The sequence below is a fragment of the Lygodium microphyllum genome, chromosome 16 (genome assembly GCF_053477565.2).
Source record: "Lygodium microphyllum isolate KBCC chromosome 16, Lygodium_microphyllum_v1.1.10, whole genome shotgun sequence".
In the NCBI taxonomy this organism is placed as follows: domain Eukaryota; kingdom Viridiplantae; phylum Streptophyta; class Polypodiopsida; order Schizaeales; family Lygodiaceae; genus Lygodium; species Lygodium microphyllum.
In genome coordinates, this window is record NC_141150.1 from 12,972,877 (window position 1) to 12,993,407 (window position 20,531).

The 20,531-nt window shown below is 41.0% G+C and overlaps 1 protein-coding gene across 2 annotated transcripts in view; it reads left to right on the top strand.

The window, feature by feature from the left end:
* Positions 1-20,531, top strand: part of LOC148022542 (pyridoxin (pyrodoxamine) 5'-phosphate oxidase) — a 103,173-nt gene that overhangs the window by 20,490 nt on the left and 62,152 nt on the right. For both annotated transcript variants that reach the window (XM_087695488.1, XM_087695489.1), the window contains exon 6: positions 13,939-14,044. In XM_087695488.1, coding sequence (XP_087551614.1) covers positions 13,939-14,044 — 106 coding nt within the window. The remainder of the gene's footprint in view (positions 1-13,938; positions 14,045-20,531) is intronic.

Consider the following 20,531-nt stretch of genomic DNA (forward strand, 5'->3'; position numbering starts at 1 on the left):
TTTGGGCATGCACATTAAAAGAGACAGAGGGCAGCATTTGTTGTTTCTCTCACAGGACAAGTACATTAGCAAAGTACTTGAGAGGTTTAATATGGCTGATGCTAAGCCTCTTGGTGTGCCTTTACTGTCACATACGAAGCTTAGCAAAGCTGAGTGCCCTAAGGATGATGTAGCTGCTAGTGCCATGAAGGGTATACCTTATGTATCAACTTGTGGATCTTTGATGTATGCCATGGTTGCATCTCGCCTTGACATTGCTCATGCAGTGGGAGTTGTTAGTAGATTCATGTCTAACCTTGGCAAGCCACATTGGGAAGCAGTAAAATATATCTTCAGATACTTGAAAGGTACACAAGAAAAGTGTATATGCTATGGAAGGGGTACACTAGAGTTGCAGGGATTTTGTGATTCGGACATGGCAGGAGATCTTGACACTAGGAAATCTACCAGTGGGTATGTTTTTACTTTGGTTGGTGGGGTTATCTCTTGGTGTTCAAGATTGTAGAAAATTGTGGCACTGAGTACTACAGAAGCTGAATATATTTCAGCCACAAAAGTTTCTAAGGAAGCTATTTGGCTTGGCCTTTGGTCAAGGATTTTGGTCTTTCTTCATGTACTCCAGTGCTCAGAGTGTAGTATGTTTGGCTAAGAATTTCATGTTCCATGCATGTGCCAAACACATAGATGTTCGGCATCACTCATTCGATAGGTCTTGGATGATGGTCTTGTCACACTGACTAAGGTCAAAACCCAAGATAACCCTGCAGATCTTCTCACTAAGTGTCTTGCAAAGGCTCAGCATGAGCATTGTATTCGTTTAGTGGGAGTTGGTTAGCCGAAAGGTACCGCTTCGGGCCTTTAATTGGGAGGTTGTTGGGTGTAAAGTCCCTTCGTCTCCGTGTATATAGTCATATGGGTGTGAAAACACCCTTATTGTATCCTAACATATAAATATATTCTTTTATTCTTTGTGTACCATCACAATTAGGCACACCTATCTCTGCGTTCACTCTCTCTAACTCTCAGCTTTGCCTCTTCCGCCTCAATCTTGCACTCCATTGCGCACTCTCTACCCTTCATTGAAATCCCCTATTAGAAGGATCTCCTTCATTCCAAAGTAGTGTGTAATGTCATTCGATAGATATGAGAAAGATGACTCCCATCCACTTCCTCATCTCCCTCTTCTCCTTGTTGCTTTTGCTCCCAACTAGCATACCTTGATCATTTTGTAGGGAAGTAGCATAAATCGATGTATAACATGCGACTTTGAGATCTCCACCTTAATCCTCACATAACAAGCCTTTGGATCACCTACCACGATGCATATCCGATCTTGTAACTCCGTGGAAAGAGTATTGCTACTCTTATCTCCCTTGTGGTACTCTAGTGTCTCAAGTTGTCCTCTCTCAGAATCTAGCATTGCCACAAAGGCTTACTTTCATCCCTAAAATTGTCTTATGTCACTAGGCACTTATATGCTCCTACAATGAGCCTCTCACATACATACAGTTTGTACACTTCAATCTGATTAAACTTACTCTATGAGACCACTTTCTTTTGCTCTATCCTCCTCTCTCGAAATCTAGCATTGCCACAAAACTTGACTCCCAACTATATCACTGGACTTTAGATAGACCTCTTTCTAGCCTTTGATGTGTCTCTGTAATTGTGACTATGTCCTGTTTACCTATCACCTCCTAACTCCTCCTTGGATGTGTCCAGTGGGATCTTTTGGTGGCCCTTGTAGTATCATTCTCTTTTACATGAAAGTTGTGTGCTCTTTTAGTCTTTGAATTGCAGTATAAATGTGCACTTCTTTGGGGTCCTTTTCTACTTTTCATGCCTTAGTGAAAAAAAGGGAATCTTCCTTTTTGTAGCCAAGATGAATTTAGCTGAGATTTCTTGAGGGAAGTTGTCACGAGGACATGTATTTTTGAAACCTCACTTAACATGTGGATTAATTTTTGTCACATGATTAAGTAAATGTTGCACATGTGAGGTGCAACTGGGTTAGAGTGTAAACTTACGAGCTCGGGACTCGAGAAAATCACGGGATATCAAAGGCAAAAGTTGCTATAAGTTATGTTGCACAGGTACTTGGTGGTATCTGGTGGCAATTGTTGGCCTAGGTCATTCATTTGGCCATAAGTCACAAGTGTCAGTTGGCGACACCAGAGATGTGGCGTTTAATGGGTACCTAATGCCGATCTGATGGTCAAAGATGGCACAGAGAGACTTGGAGTGGAAGATGCCTAGCCAATTTACTTATTGGCCAGTCAAATTATTTTTCTGGGCACCGAAATAATTATTAGATTAATTTTCAGTAATTAAAGGCTGAAAATTAATATTTAATGATGGATAATGTTGGAAAAACTATTTGGGAAGGGTACCACTTGGCAAACTTGCCCATACAGGTTGGTAAAAGGCCGAAGAAGAGGAAAAGCAAGATCATTCTTGTTGTAGCAAATGTGGGTTTCAGCCATTGCAGCCATCCACGAGTGAGTTTTGAGGAGGCGATTGTAGATTCGGACCCTCCATAGCTAGGCGATTGCATCCAGGTACAAGATGACAGCTAGTTTGGATGTCTCAGCTATAGGTGATAGCATTTAATGCTGTTGTGGCAAGGCAACAGCTGCATTTGTCTGATTTAAGATCATTCTTGCTGTAGCAAATGTGGGAGAGCTGTGAGCAGCCGTGGCTAGCCTATTTTCAGCCATTGCAGCCATCCATGGTGAGTTTTGAGAAGGCGATTGCAGATTCGGACCCTCCATAGTTGGGCGATTGCATCTAGGTACAAGGTGACAGCTAGTTTGGATGTCTTAGCTGTAGGTGATAGCATTTAATGCTGTTGTGGCAGGACAACAGCTGCATTTGACTGATTTTCAATCATTCTTCATGACAAAACTCTGAATTTTCTCTCTCTACAGCTTTCTCTCTCATCTCCCAGCCATTTCATAGCCTCGCTCCGAAGATCTCAGCATTTGGACCCTTAGAGGTTGAGAAATTGCAAATTTCTCTTCTATAAACCCTAATTTACAATAGAAATTATGGTTTAGCAGCAGCCTCGAGAAGCATGCCAGAAATTGGAAGCTCCATGACTTGGATTTTTTAGGGCTGAAGGTGAATTTCAGCTAAATTCAGGTGGAGGACTAGCCAGCCATTGAATTTGGGGCATTTCCATCGTCTATGAAGTCGATGAAGACCAATTATGTGCTTGAATCAAGGGGTAAATCAGATTGAAGACTTGCTGGTTACTTTGGATAGCAAGGGGAGTTTGGATTGTGAAGGGGATTGGGAGAATCCCATTGTAAATCAACTTCTTCTTCAATAAAGCTAAAGAAATATTGAAAGGGACGCAAATTTTAGGGCCAATCGGGTGTGCATTGTGCAAGATCAGTAGGTAAATTTGTATTTTCAGATTAGCATTTATTGTGTGTTGCTGTAATTAAGTTGTAATCAGGGATTTACCACCCATCCACGGAAGGAAGGTTGGTTTCAGAATTTGTGAATTGGTTGAGAGAATGGAGAGGAAGGTGGAGAGAGAAAATTCAGAGTTTCATCACCAAAATTGGCTGAAACTCAATGTTGCGCTACTGTGAATGGCTGATTTACTGCAGCCCACCATCAAGAAGAGCCCCACATGCAGTCACTTGCCCTTGTAGGCCTCAAACTTGTTGTCACCTACTTGTACGCGGCTTATAGGGGCTGTCACGTGCCCCCAATGTCCTTCTAACTAGCTAGGGGATCCTCTTTGATAGTCTCCAATGGTTAGGCTGATGACCAGTGGTTGGAAAATTGTAGCAACAGCTCTCTAGAGCTCTTCCTGTCCTTGTCTCCACCCTACTAGAATGAGGTTTCAACAACCTCATATAGCCTTTCCCTCACTTGCATGGCCAAGTATTGCTAAGTGGCAATCTTCTAGTTGCATTTTTCAGCAATTTTTAGCTCAATGAAGTTAATTTTCAAAATATTGACTTTGAAAATTGATTTAATTATTAATATTAATTCATGATAAAAAATTAACTATACCAACAAACAACTGAATTGATTAGGCCAATATGTCATCCAAGTACTCTTAAGTATTTATTAGCCCCTAAACTAGCATTGAGTAATTAATTAATGCATAGTTCCTAATGTCACCGCTAACATTAATGGCGAAAAAAATCTTCTAGGCCAAAATTTGATACTAGGTACCACCCAGTATATGTCAAGGATAACTTATTGCAACTTTTGCCTTTGACACACTGATTTCTCAGGGTCCTTGGCCCATTATTGTGAAATAACTAGCTTGCACATCATGTGTACCTCACATTTGTACATTTGATTAATACTTAATCAAATGCTAAGCAAAGCATCAAAATTTCAAGTCCTCATGACAAACTTTCCCCTTGAAATCCTTGCAAATGCCCTTGATTGCATTGCCATTTGTTAAAAACATCCATTGTCACTATTGGAAATACATGTTGGCATCATAATCAAATAACACGTGCACCTATTGCTTAACCATGCTCATGCGTTATGCATGTCTGAAATTCGAGCCTCTTAAATCAATTATGATCCACACACATGAATAATAATCATTGTCAGAACCATAAGAGATGCATCTATATGCCAAAATTTAAAACTATTCTAACCACCAAGGCATTTTATCTGAGCATAAACAATACCTTATAGCAATGATGTACCACATGATAGTCATGTAAAGCATACATCAGCTGATCACATGTAACTTAGGGAAATGTACTTTTTTTGCATCACCTACAAATGTATACTACGTACCATCCATATATTTCACACATGAAAGTGTACATCATATCCAAATGTACATTCCATGTATTCCATACATGTCAATAACCTTGCAAATGTATAGTTTCAAAGCCTATGTGCAAACCATACACATTTGCATACTAACTCATAGTAACTATTGCATTGAATAGTGATCCCAATGGTAGAAATACTCTTAGCATACGGTACATTGGATGCAAGCAAAGTACATTCAAGATCCACTACATAACTGAGCCCATGACTAGAGGAGTGGAGGTGCAATCTCTCCCTTGAGCATTAGGCAATACTCTAGACCTTCTATGCTTTGCTGAACGTGAATGAGTTCGATCCAAAGTTGGCCCTAATTGAAACACATCAAGGTAAAGCGGATCACTAAAGATGATTTGCTAGGTCATCCTCCTTCATCCATTGCATCCATCATAGTTCAAACAATACTAAAAATTCTCTAACAAGCACATGGAAACTTTACCTCTAACTTCACTTGCCTTGAAACCTCCACTAGGTTCTAGGCCCTTGTCTCTCTGGAGCATGGAAATCCTTTGTACTTGCGCATTGCTGCAATTCTATCTTAATCATGTTGACTCGGAGCACAAATGCATTAGGAAACATTCATGTTTGCATACTTTGGACTATTGCAACGTGACTGTGCACGGGAATTTGCATGCTACTAGCCATACCATGACACATTTTCTCATACATTGGATGCATCAATAGCTGCATTTCCCTCATGACCAGCACTATATGGAGCATTGGCATGACTAGCATTAATACCATGAGTTTCAAACACAGTGGGCCGTATATATGCATTGTGAAACTTGCTACTTTGTGCCCACGGTGTCATGTCGATGTTACTATACATAGGGTTTTGCACTCCACTTACCATACCCAAACACATTAGGCTTTGCATGCCATGCATAGGTGACTACATACCAAATACATTTGGTCCTTACATTCCCATGGCTAAAGCATTGTCAACCATTGCCTTGGAAAACCAATCCACCACCAAAGTGTCCTTGGTGACCCATATTAGCATGCATGCCTTGTTGTCCATAATTGGATGGATTGGCACTTCCAAGTTGGCCTTGCATATGCATTAATTTACCCACTTGCATCATTTACTTATGCTCATTATGCACATTTAGAACATCATGCTGTAGCATTAGCTTTTCCTTGAATGCATCTTGCTATCCTGAAGCTCTTGAAGACGATTTCCTCTTCTTGCCTTTATTGCCCTCTTTTAAGGGGTTCAAAAAGTGCATAAACCAAGGATTTTTTTCCAATCACACAAGCATTTCGGTGTCAGTAGAGGGTGCGAGGATCGAGACACGCGATGTTGTGGTTTGCATAGTGAGAGAGAGAGTGCAAAGTAGAGAGTGAGAGAGCACAAAACTTTATGTGGGTACAATCTCAAAAGTACCACTTTAGGTTTATATATATATATATATATATATATATATATATATATATATATATATATATATATATATATATATATATATATATAGTACATAGTACATGTGTAAGGAACACCGTAAAAGACATAGTGACCCTTTATTCCCAACAACCTCCCACTTAAAGGCAACATACTTGAAGGTAGAGGAAAGAATTAGCTAAGTCTATGTATGTACAAAGCTGAAATATACATATACTATCCACTCTCCATTATCTGGCGGCAATGAGCAAAGCTCCTGCTCAAAGACCCTTCGTGAGAAGGTCTGTAGGGTTATCATCGGTATATACCTTGAGAAGCTCAATGCTCTTGCTGTCAAGTACATCCTTGATAAAATGACAAGCTCAATGCTCTTTCTATCAAGTACATCCTTGATAAAATGATACTTCACTTGTATGTGCTTTGTCTTTGCATGAAAGACAGGATTCCGTGCTAGCATGATAGCACTTTGACTATCATAGTGGAGTATAGGAACCTTTGTATTGGCGAGCTCTCTCACCAGATGTAAAAGCCATAAAGTCTCCTTGCATGCCCCAGTGGGTGGCAGCTGCATACTTTGCCTTTGTAGTAGACAATGTAACACACTTCTGCAGCATAGATATTCAAGAGACTTCTCCCCTTGTGAACGTGAACACATATCTTGAAGTGGACTTCTTGCAGTCAAGATGACCAGCATAGTTTGCATCCATGAAGCCAACAATAGATGACTTTTGCTTCCCAATACATATGCATAAGTCCTTTGTGCCCTTAAGGTATCTCATGATACCCTTCATTGCTTCCAATGCTTTTTGCCAAGATATGTCATGTACCTGCTAACCACTGCCACTGCAAATGCAATGTTAGGGCATGTAGCAACCATAGTATACATCAAGCTACCAACAGTTGAAGTATAAGGAATCTTGGCCATTTTAGCCTTTCCATCACCAAATGTAGGGCTGTTATCTACACTAAGTTTCATATATGGAGGCAACGGTACACCAATGGCTTTCCTCCCCTCCATATTGAAACGTTGTAAAACCTTAGTAACATACTCTTGCTGTGACAGATAGAGAAGACCCTACTATCTGTCCCTGAGTATACGCATGCCAAGAATATGATTGGCCTCACCAAGATCCTTCATATCAAAGCTATTGTGTAGGCTTTGTTTCAAGGAGTCCAAAGCATGAACATCCTTTCCTGTAAACAACATGTCATCCACATATAAAACCAAGAGAATGAGACTGCCATTTGCTACCTTCTTGGTGTATAAGCAGTGATCAACTTGAGATTGTATGGAATCCCTAAGATTGCATAAATGCGTCAAATTTATGATACCATTCTCGTGGTGCCTATTTTAGCTCATACAAACTCTTGTTGAGTTTACATACCATGTGCTTTTTTCCCTTTGCAACAAAACCCTTAGGCTATTGCATATAGATCTTCTCATGGAGATCACCATGTAAGAAAGTTGCTTTTACATCCATCTGTATGGGTTCCATATCTTCAGATACAACCAAGCCCAAAATGGTTCGCAAAGTAATCATTTTGGCTATAGGAGAAAAAAATTCATCAAAATCAATTTCATGTTCTTGCTTGTACCCTTTAGCAACTAGTCATGCTTTGTACCTTGGCAAAGAACTAGAAGTAATTTTCATTTTGTAAACCCATTTGCATGGTAGCAATTTTTGCCCTTTAGGCAAATTGCACCAAATCCCAAGTGCCATTTTTCATGAGAGATTCCATCTCTGATAGCATAGCTTATGCCATTTCTTGTTGTTTTTTTCCATCCATTGCTTCCTTGAAGCATGATGGCTCACCACAATCTGTCAACATGACATAATCGGCCATATAATTGACTCCCGAAACAAACCTATCTGGCTGTTTTCGCATTCTAGTTGACCTAGAGACCCAATGATCAAGATTTGCTACTTGTTCAACATGCAAATTTGCATTAATAGCTTGCTGTTCTGCAAGTTCAGCATGCTGTACAGCTGGTTCTGGTTATTCCAAAGGCATCTATTTTTGTTGAAATTGTGGTACATCATGGGTAATATCTTGCTGATCATTTTGAACATCATCCCTGCATTTTCAGGTCCATTTACAGCAGGTATTTGTTGCTGCCTAGCGGGCATTCTTTGTTGTTCTATCTATACATATTCTCGGAGTACAACCCTTTTGACTTCCTTAGTCTTTTCAAGCTGTTTGTGCATGCGATCTTCCTGGAAGATAACATATTGCTGCATACAATTTTCCTTTTTTCGGGATTCCATAATTATACTCCATTTTACCCTCATCACCATATCCTAGAAAAATACATTTGTAGGACTTTGGCTCAAGTTTATTGCATTCTTCCTTGCGAATGTGCACAAATGCCTCGTAGCCAAACATTCTTAAGCAAGCATATGAAGGTGGCTTGCCCGACCACGCTTCTTGCAAGACCCCCCCGCACCCCCTAGAAGACCTGTTTGGTGATCGATTAATCAAGTGTATGGTTGTCATAATAGCCTTTGTCCAAAATGCATGAGGTAAAGCAACATGTGACAACATTGTATGGACCTTGTCTTGAATGGTCTTGTTCATACTCTCTGCAACACCATTTTGGGATGGATTGTGAGGGGCAGTGAGCTCCCTTTTAATCCCTTTGTTGTTACAAAAGTCTTGAAAGGCTTTGGACACATATTCCCCACCATTGTAAACTGAAGATACTTTAATGTCTTGCTAGTCCGATTTTCAGCAATTGCAAGGAGTTTTTTAAATTTATCCAAGGCCTTGTCTTTATACTTTGTGTGTGGCATCATCAACAAAAGCAATGAAATACTTCTTTCCCCCTAGAGGTAACCTTGGCATCTCACATACATCTGAATGTACCAACTTTAATGTTGAAGACTTTAGAGAAAGAGATTTTTTATGTGACATTTGAGCATGCTTACAATAAATACAATGATCACATTGTTCAAAATTAGCATACCTCAAATATGGCAAATAACCCAAATGAAAAAGCACTTTCATTCTAGTTTGACTTGTGTATCCCGATTGGCTATGCCACAAAGAAACACTTGGCTACGTGGTTATGGCGACTACATGGTTACGCATGCTAGATACATACAAAGGATACAAAGTATCACTTTTAGAGCCCTTGGCAACAATGCGAGAGCCCTTACAAATTTTCCATTTGCTATCCCCAAAGGTGGTGTGATAGCCTTCGTCATCTAGCTGCCTTGTGCTTATCAAGCTCTTCTTGAGCTGAGGTACATGCCTCGCATTATGCAAAACAAACACGGAGCCATATTGAAATTCCAATTTCACACCCAATACATGCAATTTGACATGCATAGTTATCCCCCAAGTGGACAACACCACGTGCACCACCATTGTAGTAAAAAAAAAACTCATGATGTGGTGTGACATGAAAAGACGCACCTGAGTCAAGTATCCAAGTGTGCATGTCATCATTAGAATCTGCAATCAATGAAAGGGCACTCAAAAGAAGAAGCAAGGAGGACATCACCGTCACTGTCATTCTCATGAGTGACTACATTTACCTCCTCTATCTTCATATTGCTTTTCTTTGTAGGTTGGCTATCCTTTTTCTCAGTCTTGTGGTCTTCAGTGTTTTTGCTTTTGGCTTTCTCTTTCTTCAATTGAAAACAACCCCCCTTGTAGTTCCTTTCTTGTCACAATGATGACACTCCACATTTTTTCCATGAGACTTGTTGTGTGCTCTATTTTCAAAACTGCCCTTTTGCTGAAATCTGCCCTTAGTGTGCAATGTATTAGAAGACTTGTTTGTTGAATTATTTTGCCTGTTGAGTCTTCCATCAGCAAAGAACTCTCCACATTAGAATATAATAGCTGGGCATTTGAGTTACTCAAAGCTGTCTTGAAAGTATCCCAACTTTCAGGCAAAGTGCATAGGAAGAAAGTAGCCTTGAACTCATCACCAGTGTGGAAATCCAAAGCAATCAGTTGATTGAAAATTGAGTTGAACTCATTCAAATATACAGACATGGCTGAACCTTTCTTCATGCGAAGGTCCATCAACTTTCTCAGCCAATAAACCTTGCTAGCTGCACTTTTTTGAGCATATAATTTCTCAAGTCTGTGCAAGCCCATCCAAATCATCCCACTCTTCTTGTTCCATACTTGCTAGTCTTATTCGCTTCACTTTGACGGGCTTCACCTATTTCTTTTGCACCAAGACATTGTAGCACTGTTTTTGCCATATTGCAAAATTGTGTGCATCCTCAAGCTTCTTGATGTGCAAAAGGTTGTTGCTGTCATTGTTTCCAGCCATGATTTGCAGCACTAAATTGTCTCAAACATCAGCAAATGCAAGCCCAAATGTCACACAAATGACCAAGGTACGCTGAAAGTGCCAAGTAGCAATGAAAATCAAGAAATTGCAGAAATTTCAGATCTGCAAATTGATTTCCAGAATTAGAGAATGTTTGCTATTGCACTCCACAATCAATACACCTAGATTTATAGGCCAATGCACCAATTGGATGTGAAATCCCCAAAATTCTGCTGCAATTTTTGTTCCAAATGCATTCTCGGGCACAAATTTGACTATTGTGGTCAAAAGCCCCAAATTTTCTAAGGCAAATCCGCTCAAATTACATTAATACATGTACCCAAGTGCATATACCCAAATTTCCCGGGAAAATGTGCACAAATTTGCAATTTCTGAATGAAATTATCCTGTTCTGTATCAAAATCTCCAAATCTAGGAAAAGTCCCAATTTTTCGGCTCAAAATTTTACATTGTGCTTACGCATGCTGTGAACTCCCATCAGTGGGCCAAAGGTTTAATTCAGAAAACCTTTAAAATTCTGAAAAATAATGTAAAATGTGTTCCGTTACCTTGATTGGACTGCTGCCTGCAATCAGAGCTATCTAATGGACTAATGTCGTTTGATGGACTGTCTGAGGCATCCTGACGGACTGTCTTGACGCTTTCCTGATGCAGCTCTAGCAACCTAAGCTCTTATACCAGTTTGTTAACGGAGTGTGCGAGAGTCGAGACATGCGGCGCTGTGGTTCGCGCGCGCGCGCGTGCACACACACACACACACACACACACACACACACACAGAGAGAGAGAGAGAGAGAGAGAGAGAGAGAGAGAGAGAGAGAGAGAGAGAGAGAGAGAGAGAGAGAGAGAGAGAGAGAGAGAGAGAGCACAAGACTCGATGTAGGTACAATCTCCAAAGTACCACTTTAGGTGTTTGATAATATATATAGTACTTGACGGGTTCACCAAGTCAAGGGAATTGATGGTATCCCGGCAATGGAACCATGAACTAGCCTTCCTTCTCAGATAGGGTGGTAAATAACTTGATTAAGCATATTTACTTGATTAAACTCTTGTGGTATTTCTTTAACTTGTAATGATAAAGGTTGAAGTACATTAAGATCTAGCCTAATCTCCCTCAATTTGTAGTACATCTTGCTGTCCATAGCAACTAGCAAGCCTTCAAACCACTTTGCCCCATACTTAATGTTGCTTGGCTGGTTTCTTGAAATTTTCTGAAATCTGCATATTTTAGCCACTTAATTTCAAGTACTAGGCCTTGAATTCTAAGCATGCTTGTGAGGGTGGCTTGTAAACCCTAATTTTTGTTGCAAATTAGGGTTTAGCAGTAGAAATTCTTCAATTGCACCCTCTTTAAGATTGAATTTGGATGAGATCCCTTGAGGGAAGTTGTGAATTGGTTGAGAGAATGGAGAGGATGCTGGAGAGAAAGAAAGTTCAGAGTTTCCTTGCCAAAATTATCAGAAATTCTATGCTGCCCTATTGTGTGAATGATTGATTTACTGTAGTTGAGATTGAAATCGTCATGGATGGAAGACCTCTAGCATCTGGAGATATTACCAAGGAAACCCGACCACTCATGGTAACTCTTGATGATCATAAATCTCATGTATGCTTTAATATCATATCCAGTCCGACAAATCCAATCATCCTTGGGATGCCTTGGCTAAAGAAACACAACCCAGAAGTAGATTGGGTTAAGCTATAGATTATACGTCATGAAAATAAAGGAAAGTTGATATATCTAGGAGCCAAAGCCTTTACGCACACAGCAAGTCAGTGATCGACCTACATGATATATCATATACTAGCTCAAAAATCTAGTAAGGATGAGTCAGTCAAGACTTAAGCTACCAAGCCAATATCAAGAATTCCAAGATGTCTTTGAAAGGTTGACACTTGCCTCCAATGGCCTTCTAACCAATTAGAGGCAACTCTTTGATGGTCATCAATGGTTGGGCTGATCACCAATGGCTGGAAAATTGCAGCGGTTGCCCTCTCTCTTCCTCTCCCAATCTCCACCCTACTAGAATGAGGCTCTACCAGCGTGATATAGCCTTTTCTTCGCTCGCATAGGCAAGTTTCAACAAATTTCAGCCCAATTAAGTTAATTTTCAGAATACTAAATACTAAATCTGAATGTAATTATTAATTCTTGCTTGAAAAATTAGCTATACCAACCAACAATTGAATTGGTAAGGCCAATATGTCATCCAAGTATTTTTGAGCATTTATTAGCCCTTGAACTGGCATTAAGTAATTAATTAATGCCTAGTTCCTAATGTCACCATGAACATTAATGGTGAATAAAATCTTCTAGACCAAAATCTGACACTAGGTACCACCTACTACATGTTAAGAATAACTTATTTGAGACCTACTGATTTTGCAAGGTCCTTAGCGTGTCATTGTGAAATAACTAACTCGCACATCACATATGTACCTGACATCTATACATTTGATTAACTTAATCAAATGCTAAGCAAAGCATCAAAATTGGATGTCCTCGTGACAAGACAAAACTTTAGCTTAGGGCTTGCCTAATAACTTAAGTGCCCTGCTTATTGGGTGAAACTTTCAATGTAACTCAATTTTAAGGTGCAAACTTTCAATTTAATGAAAGTTTCAGATTGCACCTTGTTACTTTTGCCTTGCTTTTGTATCTCATAGTTTGTCTACTTGTCCAGTGTCTTATCTTTTGTCACATTTGATTGCCTCACGACATGAGATCCTTTGCTTTACTGCTTGGCACCCTACTCACTAAAGAAAGGAAGCTAAATCCTTGCAAGTTGAGGTCTTGGCTAGAGCCAGTTTGCTTGATTGGCCTGATAAGTACATGGAGCATGACAAATTTAAGAGGATGGCAAGATTGGGTTTGAGGACCATATATGCTGCTGGTCTTTGTTCACCTCGGTTTTATTCTTTTTGCCATGTTTCATTTCTCATGTATGGACTTAGTGACATGTCAGCGGGTGGTCTTCCATTCTTGGGTTTTGGGCAAGATGCTGTCCATGGCCGCTCACCCTTGCCTTTTTCATGTAATGCAATGGGCCGGTCTTTGGCACATCTAGCGGACATGCAATGCCTTTATTTTTTATTTGACCTTAGGCATTTGTGCTTGTGTGGGGTGTGTCCAAGGATTACTATTATGGCAGATTACTTCCATGGTTTCCGCTGGTTTTATACTCTGAAAGGTGGCTGCTCTATGGATGGATATTGTTTGCACCACCCCTGTTTTGCCCGCTTCATAATCCCCTTTTGTGTTCTGTGGCTCTTTGGTTGTGCTAGGTAGGCTAGAAGGCTTGTTGTAAATATTTCACTTTGTTAATTCAAACTTCTTCACTAGAGAGAGAGAGAGAGAGAGAGAGAGAGAGAGAGAGAGAGCTCACATTTGAATATTGGTGTACAGCTAAAGAGCCTGTCAGTTCCATTTTTGCCTGTGGAAGAGTTGGAATTAGGCTTGTCGCAAAATTTTGACATTGTCATTGATGCCGTTTTTGGTTTCTCCTTTCATGGTAGGTGCCTTTGTGTATTATGTTTGCTTTTATTCTGTTAAATATGGATGTTAAGAAAGGAGTCTGTTAAATGTTTGATCCCATTTGGTTATAGTCTGGGTGTATGCTTCAACTATATGCAGTTTAACCTTATAATGTATTTAACAAGAGCAATGAATTAAAAGGTTAAGCATTCTTTTTGGACCTCATTCAGGGATTTACTAGAAAATTGCACTACATGCTGAATTTGAGAATGCCTTTGTGTATGGATATTGAACTCAATGTATTATGCAAGAGAAAATGAAACTCAAACGAACCTTCTGCGTTTTGAGTTCAGGTCTTTTTGTTTTTGTTTTTGTTTTGTGGGTCTTCTGTCTTCTAGTGAGAACACTGTTAATACAGTAGCTGAAAGTTGTTAAGGTTACATCCAGCTCCAATTGTACATCATTCATAAGATTAGATCATTTATTCATTAGAGAGTTCATTGTGTATTGTTCATTCCTCTGGTCTCTATGTTCGTTATGATTTCCTCTCTATCCCTATGCATAGATGTGCACTTCCAAAGATGAAATGACGGAGGTTCAAATCCAACTCTATAGAAGAGATCACCAAGGCTGCTCAAAGGAATGGCCTTCGTGATTGCGTGTGCATAGATGTGCACTTCCAAAGATGAAATGACGGAGGTTCAAATCCAACTCTATAGAACAGATCACCAAGGCTGCTCAAAGGAATGGCCTTGGTGATTGCCACATTGTTCGGATAGGGTCATAGCCAAACTGAGAGTGGCCAAGTTGGATCTTATTGTGTCAGTGTTGCCAACCAAGATGCAACTTGTATAACCTTATAAAACAGTGCCTCTGTGGTAGTAGATGTGTTGTCGGGTGAAAACATGGTTCCATTATACTACAATAGTTAAGGATGGTCTTGTACCAATGAGAAATGATCCTACAGAACAAAGAGGGAGGGGTGGGCAGGGTACATGGTTCAAAGATGGTTGGGGAAGAGTTAAGAGTAGGACCTAGGTAGGGTAGCACGGGTTAGGCTGTTGTTGGCCATGCTTAATGAGGATGGGAGACCTGCCTTGCAAAGTGTGGGGTACATTGTCTTATTAGGATGAGAAAGTAGAGGGCTCAAGATCACCCCCCTCTGAAAGGTACATCAGGCTTCATGACTATCGAAAGCTTCTCTGGATACCGAAGTGGACTGCAGAGCCAAAGGTGGTGATGAACAACCAGTGTCTCTTGATGGAGTGGACAGTGAAGTCGAAGGTGACGGTGAACAGCCATGCCTCTTAATGGAGCAGACTGCAAAGCTGAAGGTTGTGGAAGCCACTGAACCCAGAAGTAGGGGGGGAAACTCACATGATTGGAATCCAACAGATGGCTTCAGGCAGACTCAATTAGCTCCCAGTAGTTTGTTTTGGTATAATTTGCAGTTTGGAGTTGTTATTTTGAAGAAAACAATATTGCTTCCATCAAAGCAATTGCTCTTAACTAATTTTTTTTGACTTATTAAAGAAAGTGAAATGTAGCTTGTTTGAAGTCCAAAGACAGCTCAAAATAAGTCTATTTGAGTGTTGAAATATTGAAAAATGTGTCTTAATGCTTAAGCTGATAAGTGTCAGCCTACAATTGCTCTTTCTTTGACAAAACTTTTTGTGGAGTAGCACAAGATATTGTTTGCTTGGTGCAGATGTTGGCTGTTCTACATAGACAATCAATAATTTTTAAGTGTGAATGTTAGAGCTAACTTGGCCATGACCAAGTGCTAAGTGTCTCATGCTCGCATGTAGCGCCTAGAGATCTAGAACTGTGATGTTCAAGAGAGGATCTTGGATTTGGTGCTGGAGCTTGTCTATACTCCTAGGAGGACTTTATGGTGGTTGTCAGCATGAAGTCTGTTCTATTGCTTTCGCTTCTGCCTTATTTGTGCTCCTTGGGAGTTCAAGCACACCTAGAAGAGGGTGTTAGCAGTCATGATTGTTTCTTGGTTGTGAGCCTTGTGCTGAGTCGGCAAAGGACAGTAGGAGCTCTATCAGTCCCCAGTCCTGTCCAGTTTAATCCACTTTTGTCTAGTTGTGTTCAATGTCTCATTTTTTTGGGTTGGCCCATGTTTCTTTTTGTGCCCAAACACTTTTGTGCCAGTTCTAGGACATTGAATTGTATGCATTTTATCAAGAATAGTCTGCCAGTTGGGTAACTATACACTGAGTCATGCCTATCTTCCATCCTTCCACTATGTGACATGCACTAGAAGTCAACTTTTCCTTCAGATTCTCAAATGCTGAAATCTCCACCTGTGTCCACCGAAAAGGTACACCCTTCTTCTGCATGTAATGGGGATGCAATTTCAGCAAATGGTGAATAAACCGCCTATAGTATGAGCGTAACCCCGAGAAACTTCGAACCTCATGATCATTCTTTAAATGTGGCCATGTGTGAATAGCATCAACTTTAGTAGGGTACACAAAAATGGGTACAGAACAATACTTTTCTGTTTGCTTTGATAGAGTTATTGCATGATATGAAGTAATAGGCAACAATGCTTCCCAAAACTTATTGTGATATTGCTCCAAATTTTTGCACTGAGAAGCATCAAGCTTGTGCCATGTACATTATATCCACCTCAAAAGTGCTAGTCAGCCATGCTGAAGCAAACACTTGCTTAAATTGTACCCCACATGGATGATACTCTACGGTGTATAAAAAGTGAAGTCCACCATTGCAAAGCATTACCCTTATGAAAGGTGGCATCCTTACACACCTTGATGACTTCATGAAATTGCCCCCTTAAATATGCAACATCAAACTGTTGAATGAAAGCCAATGCAAATTGCCTTGTTGCCTTCACTAAAGTCTTTTGCTTTGCCTTTGGGTGCCATATTATCATACATTGGTGGTTGCAAAAAGGATGCATTTGCTGCTTTCCCATCATGACTAGCATTAAACATATCATATGTTAGACCGACACCAATTGCTTGTGCCCCAAACATATTGGGGGTAGCGAAACCATTTTTGGGTACATTAAACCATGCATTCCATGCATATTGTGTTGCAACCCAAAGCATTTGAAGCATGCATACCAAGTGGTGCCATCTCATGGCCAGCTATTGCATGGAATGCTGAATAACTGTTAGATTTTAATGCATGTGGAAGTGTATGACCAGATTGAAAGAATGAATGAACACACACACACACACACACACACACACACACACACACACACACACACACACACATATATGTGTGTGTGTGTGAGAGAGAGAGAGAGAAAGAAGAAGAAAGTTATATTAACGTCTACAACAGGCCAAGTTGGCCTATGAGACCAAAATGTTGCATACAAATGTCTGGGAGATTTCAAAAGTCCCAGTGAAGCTAACATTTATGCTATGTTGAACTAAATTGAGTAGGTACAAAATGATATCTGGACTAGATACAATCTAGAGGTACTCCTAGTGCGGTGTGGAACTACTCCTGGGGTGTTCATCCTAAGATGTCCCGCATGGGTCGGTCTAGCATGGAGAGGCTAAAGCGGCGGGGCAGGGCCCTCCGGTGGTGGCGTAGTATCCCTTGTATCTTCGACCAGTGTCTTCTGCAGGGACGGGGGCCGGCAGGGTGTGGGCGCCGGGCTTTACCTCTCGCTGTGGCTATTTCTAAGGTGGCCCCCGGGGGTTGGGAGACCGGTTGGGCTGGTGGTGGTTTGTAGGAGGTGGTCTCTGTGGCGTCATATTTCCAGTAGAAAGAGCCCCAGGCATCTCTGGTCTTTGAATTCCATCACCTTGGAGAGTGGTCCGAATCCTTCGCTGAATAGGCAGTGGAAGCGTCCCCGGATTTCGTAGTACACTAGGCATCTACAGATATAGTGAGATCTATTAACGTCTCTAAAAGGCCAGAGTGGCCTATGAGACCATAACCAATACAACTGGTATCATCAGATAAGAAGAGATAAAATTTATGTGTAAGTTTACATGGTATATTGGAATGAGAACTATGGAAACTAAAAAAGTTGGAAAAAACTAAGTTTAAGAAGATCAAGAGTGTAGGGTATCTCCTCCTCAATATATGGAATCCACCAAGACTCTGCAAGCTACCTCTGATTGAGTCACCGCGTCAATCTGCCTCTGTAACAAGCAATCGTGATGCAAATGTGGCGCATAAAGGCACGCCTATGTTGTCGAGTAGGTACTCTAGGGCATTGTGCTCTGGGTAGCGTTGTAGCTCTGTCAACTGTGATGCCTCTTGATGCTGTATCTTGGCAACGCCTATTAGTAGGAGATGTAGTGTATGGGGTGGTCACGGCTGGGGGCTCAACTACGCTGAAGTAGTTTGTAACTGCTCTGTGGAGGGGTGGATGATGCTGGGGTCGTTTCTATCTTGTAACAATAATGCTCTGCGTTGTTGGAGCTCTAGCAAGAAAAGGCCCAAACATCTTTGGTCCTCATAGTACATCACCCGTCTTACTAGTCCAAAGCCCACCTTAAAGAGGCAATGATAACGGCCTCAGATATCATAGTATACAGTACATCTACAAATGTAGTGCTCCTCCGTCTTTGACTCCCATCCACAAAGTTGGCACATCCTCTCATTGGCTACAATATGGCTCCATCGACCTGTCTCAATCATCAACTGATGCGATGAGGTGCGAATTTGACCAATGGCAACTTGGAGTCTGTGGGAAAGTTGAGCATGCATGTATCTCGGCCTCACTATGAAGCCGTCATGAGAAAGTTGCAAGAAGTGACATTGGTATTGTTTCATTTTCGTGCCTAATGGGAAAGGGGGACTTGGACCAAGTCCTTTCTGTCTCCACTTTAGTAATGTCTGCCTTGATCACACTATTTAGCTCTGCATGATTGAGGCTCAAAGTAGGGTAGTCGAGGCTGTAATCAAACGGTGGTAGTCTAGCAAGCTGTCTTGAAGACTCCAACGCTAGTCTAGGATATTGGTCTTTAGGGAGTTGACATATCCTCTAGAGGAAAGTAATTGCTTGGAATAATGCCTCAACTACCAAGGGTGCAACGCCTAATTCTGCCCGGATGATCTCCTGTGTTTTGCCCTTATCATACGTGCTATCATCATGACCAAATGATGTCTTTCCATGCGTTCCCAGCTATCATGATGTTGTGCTTCCGGTCCACAGCAGAGTCCATAAGTGGCATTCGTCTAGTATGATAAAAGCTTGGGCCCCAAATGGCTGCCCCATAGAGTAGTGTGGGCATAACTAAAGTGTCAAAAAGCCACAATTTTGTACAAGGCTCTTGAAACTGTATGTATGCACAGTGCCACTCTAGAGTATCCAAAGCTGCATATGCCCGTGCAAGCCTAGCCTCTGAAGTCTCCTTCCATGAAAACTGTGGAAACCCTTGAAAGTGACCCCGAGGTATACATGTTGTCTAACCATTTCCACAGGTTGACCGTCATACATAAAGTGGTGCTCTGAGCGTGCAATCCAAGCTGCTGAGGTGTTGAAGACCATGATTTTAGTCTTTCCAAGATTAACCTTGAGACCTTTATCTTCATAGAACACATGCAATGCATCCAGATACTGTTGTAGTCCCTCTGGTGAATTTGAGATAAGCACCATATCATCAGCATATAACAAAATTGGTATCAGTATCCTAGCCAAGCTGGCTCCCATACCACCCCATCTCTGCATGTAATCAGAAATCTCGTCAATATACAGTCCAGACAGCAAAGGAGAGAGGGGACAACCTTGCTTTACGCCCACTGTGCTAGAGACTGAGTCTTGTGCCTCTAGGCACTCGTACACTCCCTGTCACAGTTTCATACAATGCATAAATACACCACTGCATATCTTGTGGGACCCCAATGGCTCACAACCTTTGCATGAGTCTTGCACATGGCACAATATCAAAGGCTTTGCCGAGGTCCACAAAACAACAGTAGATTTTTTGTCTCCATGATCGTCCCTTCTCAATCAAGGCCCTTAATGTGAATATATGGTCTAGTGTATTGTATCCATGGTTGAAACCAACTTGTCCTGTAGACCGTATTTTCTTTGTTTCAGCCCATCAACTCAACTCATGCTCCACAATAGAGGCATATATCTTTTCTAGCATATGGCCAATCATAATAGTGTGGTAGTTGTTAGTGACCAATGGATCTCCACTCTTAAAAATCGGCACTATTGTGTGGTCACACCAACTTACTAGAAACCCCTCATATACGGCTCTATTGAAGAGATTCGCCAATATAGGGGCCAGTGCATAACATGCATGTGTAAAATGCTCTGCCACAAGGCCATCTTGATCATGAGCTCTCCCATTCTTCAACCCCCAAATGACATATCTCACCATCTTTTCTGTAAAGAAACCGCACTGTGTTGGCCTAGAGTTTGATGGACAGGGTATCTGCTCTTGTGATGGAACATCGTATAGTGCCTTAGCATGTTCATGCCAAACCATAGGTAATGCCAACTGAATTGGGGGTTGTCTCCCTTGAAATTTCCTCCATGCTCTCTTGTTGTCTTTGCTAAAAAAGAGCTGATA